Source organism: Cetorhinus maximus, unplaced genomic scaffold (assembly GCF_964194155.1).
Source record: "Cetorhinus maximus unplaced genomic scaffold, sCetMax3.hap1.1 HAP1_SCAFFOLD_1223, whole genome shotgun sequence".
Classification (NCBI taxonomy): Eukaryota; Metazoa; Chordata; class Chondrichthyes; order Lamniformes; family Cetorhinidae; genus Cetorhinus; species Cetorhinus maximus.
In genome coordinates, this window is record NW_027597165.1 from 12,501 (window position 1) to 25,858 (window position 13,358).

The window sequence follows — 13,358 nt, forward strand, 5'->3', positions numbered from 1 at the left end:
GTGTATGTGTGTGGGTGTGGGTGTGTGTGTGTGTGTGTGTGTGTGTGGGTGTGTATGTGTGTGGGTGTGTATGTGTGTGGGTGTATGTATGTGTGTGTGTCTGTGTGTGTGTCTGTCTGTGTGTCTGTCTGTGTGTCTGTGTGTGTGTGGGTGTGGATTTTATTATTTCATTGGGAAAAGCTTGTGTGTGTCCAGCCCAGGCCTCCTCTGTTCCAGTCCGGGTTCGCACACAGGCAGCTCAGAGGTAGCCTTTCCCAGGGAGAGAGGGTTGGGCAAGGCTGGGCCAGTCCCTCCAGACCTCACATCAAAGAACCGCAGGGAAACCGATCAACAAAGTCAACCATTTCTTCCCAACTCACCTTCAAGCTCAGCTCACATTCCGATTTCTTCTCCTCCAGGTACACGGTGCAGATAAAGTCACCAGCATTCTACACAAGAACAGAGAGAGAGTTATTCAGAGGTGTAGAAGTCATAGAACCTCCCCCACCCCAACCAGTTTGAGACTGAGACCCATCGATTTTACAACTGTGGTTTATATCTAGAATACCACCCCCGTGTACATCAGCATTTTTTTGTAAAAAAAGCAAAATACTGCGGATGCTGGAAATCTGAAAAACAGGAAATGCTGTAAAATCTCAGCAGGTCGACAGCATCCACAGAGAGAGAAACACTTCCAGTCTGTAAAACCCTTCCTCAGAACCATTTATTTTTATCTGTGCAAGAGATGTGGGCTCCACTGGCTGAGCCAGCATTTATTGCCCATCCCTAATTGCCCTTGAGAAGGTGGTGGTGAGCTGCCTTCTTGAGCCGCTGCAGTCCATGTGGTGTAGGTACACCCACAGTGCTGTTAGGGAGGGAGTTCCAGGCTTTTGACCCAGCGACAGTGAAGGAACGGTGATATATTTCCAAGTCAGGATGGTGAGTGGCTTGGAGGGGAACTTCCAGGTGGTGGTGTTCCCATGTGTCTGCTGCCCTTGTCCTTCTATATAGTAGAGGTCGTGTGTTTGGAAGGTGCTGTTGAAGGAGCCTTGGTGAATTCCTGCAGTGCATCTTGTAGATGGTACACACACTGCTACTACTGTGCGTCGGTGGTGGAGGGAGTGAATGTTGAAGATGGTGGATGGGGTGCCAATCAAGCGGGGCTGCTTTGTCCTTTATGGTGTCAAGATTCTTGAGTGTTGTGGGAGCTGCACTCACCCAGGCAAGTGGGGAGTATTCCATCACACTCCTGACTTGTGCCTTGTAGATGGTGGACAGGCTTTGAGGAGTCAGGAGGTGAGTTACAGGTCGCAGGATTCCCAGCCTCTGACCTGCTCTTGTAGCCACAGTATTTATATGGCTAGTCCAGTTCAGTTTCTGGTCAATGGTAACCCCCAGGATGTTGATAGTGGGAGATTCAGTGATGGTAATGCCATTGAACATCAAGGGGCGATGGTTAGATTCTCTCTTGTTGGAGATGGTCATTGCCTGGCACTTGTGTGGCACGAATGTTACTTGCCACTTGTCAGCCCAAGCCTGGATATTGTCCAGGTCTTGCTGCATTTGGACATGGACTGCTTCAGTGTCTGAGGAGTCGCGAATGGTGCTGAACATTGTGCAATTATCAGCCAACATCCCCACTCCTGACCTTATGATGGAAGGAAGGTCATTGATGAAGCAGCTGAAGATGGTTGGGCCGAGGACACTACCCTGAGGAACTCCTGCAGTGATGTCCTGGAGCTGAAATGATTGACCTCCAACAACCACAACCATCTTCCTTTGTGCTAGGTATGACTCCAACCAGCGGAGAGTTTTCCCTCTGATTCCCATTGACTCCAGTTTTTCTCAGGCTCCTTGTGTCACAATCGGTCAAATGCGGCTTTGATATCATAGAATCCCTGCCCTGTGTACAATCCATAGTATCTTGGCTCCCATATACATTCCAAAGAATTCTCCACCCCCCAGCCTGTACATTATAGAGAATCCCAGGTCATGTGTGCATTTCAGAGCAAGAGGCCCTGTGCATATTGTAGGAATTCGGGAGGTTTAAAGTTGTGTTTTTACTGCTTAACAAACTGGTTTTCGGTTTAATATTGCAGTAAATCTAATTCTGATTTTGAGGGTGGCTTTATTCCTGTAATATTGAGGTCTGTTTGGATCTCCTGGTGAAAACAGAGCTGATTGGCATTGTCTAACCCAGGGCTGCAGGGCTGTTTGGAGTCTGCTGTTTGACACAGGACACCTACTTTGATGCCATGGTAATCTGAGACATCGGAATCACATGCATGAGATGCTGGAGAGTTTGAGAGGGGCAGGAGAGGGAACAGTGAGGAATCGCACAGTTGTGCCTCCCACCAGGGTTCAGAATACACAAGGGTTGGTGGTTGCTCCCGTGTACGATATTACCTCACATTATGGATCCTCCTTGGTCCGCACCTGAACAATTCGAGGCGCAGGTACCTCAGTGAGAGCGGAAAATAATGCAGAGTTGTGATTGGAGGAGCAGCAGTGAGCACGGGGGACAGAGTCAGTGAGGCTGCTACTCCTCTGATCGCAGGCTCTGTGTCTCTCACACTCACTGCATCAGCTCCGCCAGTCACAGGGTCCCTCTCTCTCGCTGCTCCTCCAGCGGCAGAATCTATGTTTGGACTCTTGGCCCCCTCCTGCCCAGCGCCGAGTCTCTCGTTTCTTTAATACCCTTTAACAGAGCCTTAGAGCGAGTTGACCAATCCCTGCTTCGAGAAGAGTTTTGGTCTCTCACTTAAATCTTCAGATCTGAGGAGTCCCTGAAAACCAAAAACTAGCCCCCGAAAATCAAAATGTAGCCCTCAAGAAAACGTCAAAAAGAGCCCCTTGAAAAAGTAAAAGTATTTTGACCCCAGTCTCACACCCCCTCAGGTCTCAGTGATAGACCAGCCCTACCTGACTGGACTGCATCAAACACACATCCCGCAGCTTAATGATGCTGACAATTTCATCCAGTTGCTTCTTCAGCTGCTGTTCGTCAATCTGCACGGTCAGAGAGAAAGGGTTTATTCCTCTTCACCCAAACCACAGCCCCACCTGACGCTTGGTCAGATGCCATCATAACCCGATATCAGCCGGAAATTCATTTCAACGTAGGAGCAGGAGGAAGTCATTCAGGCACCAGCCCCCCACCTCCCCCCCACCACCCCCACCCCACCCACCCGACCCCCACCACACCCACCCGACCCCCACCACCCCCACCCCACCCACCCGACCCCCACCACCCCACCCTACCCCCACCACCCCCACCACCCTACCCCCACCACCGCACCCCATGCCCCCACCCATCCAACCTACCCCCACCTACCCCCACCACCCCACCCACCCGACCTCCACCACTCCCACCCCATCCACCCTACCCCCACCTACACCCACCACCCCACCCACCCGACCCCCACCACCCCACCCTACCCCCACCACCCCCACCACCCTACCCTCACCACCCCCACCACCGCAACCCACGCCCCCACCCATCCAACCTACCCCCACCTACCCCCACCACCCCACCCACCCGACCTCCACCACTCCCACCCCATCCACCCTACCCCCACCTACCCCCACCACCCCACCCACCCAACCCCCACCACCCCACCCACCCAACCCCCACCTACTCCCACCACCCCACCCCTCCCACCCCACCCCCACCACCACACCCCTCCCACCACACCCCTCCCAACCTACCCCCACCACCCCACCCCCACCACCACACCCCTACCAACCTACCCTCACCACCCCACCCCCACCACCCCACCCCCACCACCACACCCCTACCAACCTACCCCCACCACCACACCCCTACCAACCTACCCCCACCACCCCACCACTCCCACCCCAGTGAGGCAGTGAGGAGGAAGCCCAATTTGCAGCTGTAAAATCCCAGCCCTACGATCCTGTGATTAATGCTCAGTTTTCAGGTTATGTCCCCTTCTCCGGGACTTAACCCCATAACAGCAGAAGCAGGTTCTCTCTCTCTCTCCCCCCTCTATTAAATTCTTTAGTCATCTTCAACACCTCAATGACATCACCCCTTAACCTTCCAAAATCGAGGGGTTAGAAACTCTGCGAGCCGAATGTATAATTTACGCATGGGCCAGTTCGATTCTATAAGTCACATGGGGGTCAGAGTGAGATGAATATGCAACCGAGGCCGGGGCTGTGCTGAGAGTTACCAACTGGGAGTAAATGTTTTCCTGGAGGATCCATCACCTCACTTGTCCCCGCACACCAGCCATGATCGGCCAACACATCCATCCCTGCGACACACGGACTTCCGACAGCAAAAGACAGGATAAAATAGCGCGAGGAGATCGGAGACACAGGGTAAAAGAGAAAAAGAGACATCACAGGAAAGCTGTGACCTGATTGGTTGGGAGGAAACCTGCACCAATTTTGAAAAAAAACACTGCAAAGCTAGTGAATAAATGAATTATCTAAGTGGAGATGGCTGGGCAGGTGAAGTGCTGTAGCTGTATGATGTGGGAGCTGGCAGATCCCATTGCGATGTCCGCAGTGACCACATCTGCAGCAAGTGTTGGTTGCTGGAGGAACTCCGGCTCAGAATTGATGAGCTGGAGTCCGAGCTCCGGACACTGCGGCACATCCGGGAGGGGGAGAGTTACCTGGACGATTTGTTTCAGGAGGCGGTCACACCCGGTAGATTAAGTACCTCAAGTTCGGTCAGTGGTCAGGGTCAGCAGGGTGTGACTGCAAGTGAGGCAGGTAGAGGGATCCTGTGTTCAGGAACAGAGGAGCCTCAGCTCTTGACCTTGTCCAACAGGTACGAGGCACTTGCTCCCTGTGTGGATGAGGAACAGGGCTGTAGGGAGGATGAGCCAGCTGACCACGGCACCATGGCACAGGAGGCCATTCAAGAGTGGGGAGCAAAAAGACAAGTGGTAGTTGTAGGGGATTCTATAATTAGGGGAATTGATAGCTTCCTTTGTAAGCAGGATCGAGAGTCCCACGTGGTATGTTGCCTGCCCGGTGCCAGGGTGAGGGACATCTCTGACCGGCTTGAAAGGATATTGGAGAGGGAGGGGGAGGATCCAGTTGTTGTGGTCCACGTCGGGACAAATAACATAGGTAAGACTAGGAAAGAGGACCTGTTTGGGGATTATCAGGAACTAGGAACTAAATTAAAGAACAGGTCCTCAAGAGTTATAATCTCCGGATTACTACCAGAGCCACGTGCAAATTGGCATAGGGACACGAGAATAAGGGAAGTAAACACGTGGCTAAAGGAGTGGTGCAGGAAAGAGGGGTTCCATTTCGTGGGGCACTGGCATCAGTATTGGAACAGGAGGGATTTGTACCGTTGGGACGGTCTCCACCTGAACCGATCTGGGACCAATGTACTAGCGAAAAGGGTAAATAGGGTGGTCAACAGGACTTTAAACTAGAAAGTGGGGGGGAGGGAAGGGTAAAACTCCAAGAAGAATGACTAATGGGAAACAAAGCAGCAGGTTAGCGTGTGGGGGGGTGGATTCAACTTCATGGAAAATTATGAAAAAACTGAAAAGAAAGGAGAGCCCAGGAGAGGCTATTAAAGTCCCCAGAACACAAAATAGGACAGAGTGTTTGGAAAGGACTAGGGATCTAACTTCAAGCACATCAGATAAAGGGACGACAATGAGAAAGGGGACGGGAAATACAGGACTGAAGGTGTTGTATCTGAATGCACGCAGTATATGAAATAAGGTAAATGAGCTTGTGGCGCAGATTGAAATTGGCAGGTATGATGTGGTGGGCATCACGGAGACATGGCTGCAAGGAGATCAGGACTGGGATCTAAATTCCAAGGATGTACATCCTATCGAAAAGATAGGCAGGTTGGCAGAGGGGGTGGGGTTGCTTTGTTAGTAAGAAATGAAATTAAATCGATAGGAAGAAATGATGTAGGTTCAGATGATGTAGAATCTGTGTGGGTAGAGTTGAGGAACCGCAAAGGTTAAAAAAACCATAATGGGAGTTATGTACAGGCCTCCGAACAGTGGTCAGGATGTGGGGCACAAGATACACCAGGAGATAGAAAAGGCGTGTAAGAAAGGCAAGGTTACAGTGATCATGGGGGATTTCAATTTGCAGGTAGACTGGGAAAATCAGGTTGGTAGTGGATCCCAAGAAAAGGAATTTGTGGAATGTCTACGAGATGGCTTTTTGGAGCAGCTTGTGGTGGAGCCCATTAGGGAACAGGGGCAATTCTAGATTTAGTGATGTGTAATGAGGTAGATTTGATAAGGGAGCTTAAGGTGAAGGAACCCTTAGGAGGAAGTGACCATAATATGATAGAATTTACCCTGCAATTTGAGAGGAAAAAGCTGGAATCAGATGTAATGGTATTACAGTTGAATAAAGGTAACTACAGAGGCATGAGGGAGGAGCTGGCCAGAATTGACTGGGAGATGAGCCTAGCAGAAAAGACAGTGGAACAGCAATGGCAGGAGTTTCTGGGAGTAATTTGGGACACACAGCAAAAATTCATCCCTAGGAAGAAGAAGCATACTAAAGGGAGGACGAGGCAACCATGGCTGACAAGGGAAGTCATGGACGGCATAAAAGCTAAAGAGAAAGCATACAATGCGGCGAAGAGCAATGGGAAACCAGGGGATTGGGAAGCCTACAAAGACCAACAGAGGACAACTAAAGAAGAAATAAGGAGGGAGAAGATTAAATATGAGGGTAAACTAGCCAGTAATATAAAAGGAGTTTGCAAGAGTTTTTTTTAGATATATAAAGGGTAAGAGAGAGGCAAAAGTGGACATTGGGCCGCTGGAAAATGACGCTGGAGAAGTAATAATGGGAAACAAAGAAATGGCGGAGGAACTGAATAGGTACTTTGCGTCAGTCTTCACAGTGGAAAACACAAGTAACATCCCCAAAATTCAAGAGAGTCGGGGGGCAGAGGTGAATATGGTGGCCATTACCAAGGAGAAGGTGTTAGGAAAACTGAAAGGTCTGAAGGTGGATAAACCACCTGGACCAGATGGATTAAACCCCAGAGTTCTGAAGGAGATAGCTGAAGCGATAGTGGAGGCGTTAGTGGTGATCTTTCAGGAATCACTGGAGTCAGGGAGGGTCCCAGAGCACTGGAAAATCGCTAATGTAACCCCCTTGTTTAAGAAGGGAGTGATGGGAAATTACAGGCCGATTAGCCTGACCTCGGTCGTTGGTAAGATTTTAGAGTCCATTATTAAGGATGAGATTTCAGAATACTTGGAAGTGCATGGTAAAATAGGGCAAAGTCAGCATCGTTTCATCAAGGGGAGGTCATGCCTGACAAATCTGTTAGAATTCTTTGAGGAGGTAACGAGTAGGTTAGACAAAGGAGAGCCAATGGATGTTATCTACTTGGATTTTCAGAAGGCCTTTGACAAGGTGCCGCACAGGAGGCTGCTCAGAAAGATAAGAGCCCATGGTGTTAGAGGCAAGGTACTAGCATGGATAGAAGATTGGCTCTCTGGCAGGAGGCAGAGAGTGGGGATAAGGGGGTCCTTCTCAGGATGGCAGCCGGTGACTAGTGGAGTTCCGCAGGGGTCAGTGTTGGGACCACAACTTTTCACCTTATACATTAATGATCTAGATGAAGGAACTGAGGGCATCCTGGCTAAGTTTGCAGATGATACAAAGATAGGTGGAGGGACAGGTAGTATTGAGGAGGCGGGGAGGCTGCAGAAGGATTTGGACAGGTTAGGAGAATGGGCAAAGAAGAGGCAGATGGAATACAACGTGGGGAAGTGTGAGGTCATGCACTTTGGTAGGAAGAATAGAGGCATAGACTATTTTCTAAATGGGGAGAGAATTCAGAAATCTAGAGTGCAAAGGGACTTCGGAGTCCTAATCCAGGATTCTCTTAAGGTTAACTTGCAGGTTGAGTCGGTAGTTAGGAAGGCAAATGCAATGTTGCCATTTATTTCGAGAGGACTAGAATATAAAAGCAGGGATGTGCTGCTGAGGCTTTATAAGGCTCTGGTCAGACCACATTTAGAATATTGTGAGCAATTTTGGGCCCTGTATCTCAGGAAGGATGTGCTGGCCCTGGAGAGGGTCCACAGGAGGTTCACAAGAATGATCCCAGGAATGAAAGGCTTAACATATGAGGAACGTTTGAGGACTCTTGGTCTATACTCGATGGAGTTTAGAAGGATGAGGAGGGATCTGATTGAAACTTACAGAATACTGAAAGGCCTGGATAGAGTGGACGTGAGGAAGATGTTTCCATTAGTAGGAGAGACTAGGACCCGAGGGCACAGCCTCAGAGTAAAGGGAAGACCTTTTAGAACAGAGATGAGGAGAAACTTCTTTAGCCAGAGAGTGGTGAATCTATGGAATTCATTGCCACAGGAGGCTGTGGAGGCCAGGTCATTAAGTGTATTTAAGAGCGAGATAGATAGATTCTTGATTGGTAAGGGGATTAAAGGTTACGGGGAGAAGGCGGGAGAATGGGGTTGAGAAACTTATCAGCCATGATTGAATGGCGGAGCGGACTCGATGGGACAAATGGCCTAATTTCTGCTCCTCTGTCTTATTACCCAATTGGTGATGCTTGACTGATTTCGGTCAGATTCAAAAGCTTGCACAGGAGGAGACCATTCTGCCCTTCAAGTCCCTGCTAGCTGTTAGCAGAGCAATCCAGTCAGTCCCATTCCCCTTGCTCTATCCCTTTAGCCCAGGAAGTTTATTTCCCTCAAGTGTCCATCCACTTTCCTATTCAAATAATTCACCACCTTAATTCATTAATTAATTGGGCTGGAGAGTGGGTCGTCTCTCAGTGCCCCTGCCAGCATTGTGTCGACGTTACTGTTGACAAACTATTTGACTCTAGGTTGCATCACAACTGAGTCCCTTGGCTAATGCCCATGGCTCCCACAGCAGCATTGTGGTTGGGTGCGGAAACCCAGGCTGGACGCTGTCCTTCCCTAAGCCCAGCGTGTGAGGCAAAACCAGCATGGCTGTGATGAACCCCTCGGTCAGTTATCGACACAGGGCCTAAGCTTGGAAAATGGAAAATGGCCGCTTGTGGGGTGATTGTTGTGTTTATGGTGGACGTGCAGGGGAATCCCAACAAAAGCAGGAGTGTTCCTGAGGGGAGGACTGAAAGTGGGAGGGAGGGAATTCTTCATTACCCAGACATAGTGCAAGACATCAAGAGACATGGTGGTGGGGTGGGTGGGGGGGTGGGTAGGGGGGAGGAGGAGTCAGAGGGCAAATGGGAGTCATGGGGTAGAGGAGGGAGTGAGGTGCGCAATGGGGAACAGGAGAGGGGGAGGTGAGAGATGGGGAGATCAAAGTGAGAGCCCTTGCGTGTAGCTTACATTGAACAGGTCAATGAAATGATTGATGAGATCCTCCACCACTCGGCCTGCCTTATTGTCCTGTCCATCGGTCTGGAAGAGCGTGGGCCCAAACACAATGGCCAGATTGTGCATGGTCATCTGATTCTTGTCCGATAGCCTCTGAACACTGAACACAAAAAAAAAACACACACAGTCATTAAACTCATTCCACAAACACTTCAACAATCTTAAAGGGCCTTTTCTTATCCTCACCGTAGAGTTGCCGTGGTTTCTTGAAGGACTACGAACAGTTTGCAGCTGATGAAGAATGAGGGCCTGAAGCGCGCTCAGTTTGGACTGGTTGCTATCCGTGGCTCAGTGGGTGCCTCTCTCCTCTCCAAACCATAAGGTTGTGGGTTCTAGTCCCACACCAGAGACTTGAGCACCCAATCAAAGCTGACACGCCCGCTGCAGTACTGAGGGAGTGCTGCACTGCCAGAGGTACCGTTTTTCAGATGAAGCTGAGGCTTCCTTTTGCCCCCTCAGGTGGACGTAAAAGGTCCTGCAACACTATTTGGAAGAAGAGCAGGGGCAGTGTCTTGGGGCCAATATTTATCAATCAATCAACATCACTAAAGGATCATGATCTCATTGTGGGAGATACTAAGTGCACGTATCTCCTACCTAAAACCTTAGTCCCATAGTCCTTGTCCCACCAGCGAATGGGAACAACTTTTCTTTGTCTACCTTTTCTAAACCTGTCATACATGGGGGCATAGATTTAAGGTGAGAGGAGAAAACTATAGAGGAGATGTGCGGGGCAAGTTTTTTACGCAGAGGGTAGTGAGTGTCTGGAATTCACTGCCAGAGGAGGTGGTGGAAGCAGGTACGATAGTGGTGTTTAAGAGGCAGCTCGACAAATACATGAATAGGATGGGAATAGAGGGATACGGACCCCGGATGTGCAAATTGTTTTAGTTGACGGGCAAATGATCGGCGCAGGCTTGGAGGGCCGAAGGGCCTGTTCCTGTGCTGAACTTTTCTTTGTTCTTTGTCATAATCTCGTACGCCTCTATCAAATCTCCCCTCAATCTCATTAGCTCTAAGGCAAATAAGCCCAGCTTAACCACGTAACTATGCTCGGGACCTTCCATGACCGATGTGCGCTGTGGGGTGCATCATCAGCACCTTCCCCTCCCCCCACACACACAAAGTGACGTTTTCATTTGATAAGTTTCTGTCAAAGTGTCATTGGTTCTGTCAGAATAATGTAAAGTGCCCCTTAAAGTTTATTATTTGTTTAATCATTTTCTGCTCATTGGTTTCTTTCTTATATATAAAAAAAAAAGTGTAGAGAGAGGATTCTAGAACACTGAGTGTTGGTTCGAGAGGTAGACATTTATAATATTGCATTCGGTAAATAAACGGAGCATAAAAGATTGGGGTCTGGTTTCCTACTTCACCATAGGCCAGTCAAAGGTCGCAAACCTTGCATCCTCTCAAGGACCCACACATCCTGCCTTTAGTGTGGTGACCAGAACAGGATGCATTACTCTAGTTGTAGCCCAACCAGAGCCATATAAAAGTTCAGCCTAACTTCCCTGCTTTTGTACACAGTGCCTCTATTTACACAGCCCGAGATCCTATCTGCTTTCCTAACTGCTCTCTCAAAACGCCCTTCCACTTTCAAAGATTGATGTACATGAACCTCGAGGCCCCTCTGTCCCTGGTCACTCTTTAGAACTCTGCCGTTTAGTCTATATTGCCTCTCCCTATCCCTTCTGCCAAAATGCATCACCTAATAATTCTCTGCATTAAATTCCATCTGCCACTTGTCTGCCCATTCCTCGAGCTTATCTCTGTCCCATTGCAATCGATTGGTATCATTCCAATTTCAGCCATTCCTCAATAGTATCATTGGCAAATTTAACTCTGTATCGTAATATCCAAGTTATTTATAGATGTCAGATATTTATTTTATATCCCTTCATTTCCGCCCCACTCTCCCTTGCTCTGTAACCCCACCCCAGCCCTACAACTATCTGAGATTTCTGTGCTCCTCCAATTCGGTTGCCTTTGAATTCCTAATTTTACTGTCCATTGTGGGTGGCTCTACTGGGCCCTAAGCTCTGGAATTCCCTTCCTAAATCTATCCACCTCCCCACTCCTCCTTTAAGACATTCCTTAAACAGTCGCTTGGCAGTACAGTACTTGGGTATTGCTGAAAAGAGAGGCATGTTGTCAAAGATTTTCATCTCATCAGGACAAACACAAGAATGCCAAATTTCAAACAATCACAACAATTTATACGACAGGGGAAAAGGGTGCTCATAGGTTGACAAGTCAACTCTGATTGGCCGAGGTGTTGCCATGGAGAAAACGACGAGGAACCATAGGGTCCCCAGGCTCCTGCGTAATTCAGAGAAGGCGCAAGACTTGAACATGTTCCTTTTGTTTGCAGAGAATGGCTCCCTGCGTATGAATGTCGCTGCCTCAGGACCCCAAAGTGTTTTACAGCCGATGAAGTATTGTCTTGTTTAAAGCGTAGTCACCGTTGTAATATAGGAAATGCAGCAGCCAATATGCGCACAGCAAGATCCCATAAATAACAATGTGAAATTGATCAAATTTTTTTTTGCATGATATCGATTGAGGAATAAATACTAGCCCCAGAAACAAAGGAGAACTTCCAAACTCTTCTTATGGGATCATTATAATCACTTGAGAGGGCAAATGTGGCTCAGGTTCAACGTTTAAACCAACAGTGCAGCACTCCCTCAGTACTGACCCTCTGACAGTACAGCACTCCCTCAGTACTGACCCTCTGACAGTGCAGCACTCCCTCAGTACTGACCCTCTGACAGTGCAGCACTCCCTCAGTACTGACCCTCCGACTGTGCAGCACTCCCTCAGTACTGACCCTCCAACAGTGCAGCGCTCCCTCAGTCCTGACCCTCCGACAGTGCAGCGCTCCCTCAGTCCTGACCCTCTGACAGTGCAGCACTCCCTCAGTACTGACCCTCTGACAGTGCAGCACTCCCTGACTACTGACCCTCTGACAGTGCAGCACTCCCTCAGTACTGACCCTCTGACAGTGCGGCACTCCCTGAATACTGACCCTCTGACAGTGCAGCACTCCCTCAGTACTGACCCTCTGACAGTGCAGCACTCCCTCAGTACTGACCCTCTGACAGTGCAGCACTCCCTCAGTACTGACCCTCTGACAGTGCAGCACTCCCTCAGTACTGACCCTCTGACAGTGCAGCACTCCCTCAGTACTGACCCTCTGACAGTGCAGCACTCCCTCAGTACTGACCCTCTGACAGTGCAGCACTCCCTCAGTACTGACCCTCTGACAGTGCAGCACTCCCTCAGTACTGACCCTCTGACAGTGCAGCACTCCCTCAGTACTGGCCCTCCGACAGTGCAGCACTCCCTCAGTACTGACCCTCTGACAGTGCAGCACTCCCTCAGTACTGACCCTCTGACAGTGCAGCACTCCCTCAGTACTGACCCTCTGACAGTGCAACACTCCCTCAGTACTGACCCTCTGACAGTGCAGCACTCCCTCAGCACTGACCCTCTGACAGTGCAGCACTCCCTCAGCACTGCACCAGAGTATCAGTCTAGATTTTTGTGTTTAATCTCTGACTTTGAGACAAGAGGGCTAGCCACTGAGTCCTGGCTGACACCTGAATGTAGGATGACTTTGTACAAAATCGTTACTCAGGCCATATTGGGCACAGTTTTGGGGCACCCCCTGTACCGTGGTCTCCGTGTCCAGGGCTCCCCCTGTCCGGGGCCCCCCTGTCCGGTGCTCTCCCTCTCTGGGGCTCCCCTGTCCGGGGCCCCCCCTGTCCGGGACTCCCCCTGTCCGGGGCTCCCCCTGTCCGGGGCTCCCCCTGTCCGGGCCCCCGCTGTCCGGGACTCCCCCTCTCTGGGGCCCCCCACTGTCCGGGGCCCCCCCCTGTCCAGGGCTCCCCCTGTCCGGGCCCCCCCCTGTCCGGGTCTCCCCCTGTCCGGGGCCACGCCTGTCCGGGCCCCCCCCTGTCCGGGCCCCCCCCCTGTCCGGGGCTCCCC

General features: G+C 50.2%; 1 protein-coding gene across 1 annotated transcript in view; it reads right to left on the reverse strand.

Moving 5' to 3' along the window:
- Nucleotides 1-13,358, reverse strand: part of LOC144675918 (arf-GAP with Rho-GAP domain, ANK repeat and PH domain-containing protein 1-like) — a gene marked incomplete at its 3' end in the record, with an annotated part of 87,308 nt that overhangs the window by 5,835 nt on the left and 68,115 nt on the right. The window contains exons 20-22 of the mRNA XM_078536450.1: nt 9,318-9,465; nt 2,902-2,988; nt 360-428 (exon numbers count right to left, since the gene is read on the reverse strand). Of these exons, the coding sequence (XP_078392576.1) occupies nt 360-428; nt 2,902-2,988; nt 9,318-9,465 (304 nt within the window). The remainder of the gene's footprint in view (nt 1-359; nt 429-2,901; nt 2,989-9,317; nt 9,466-13,358) is intronic.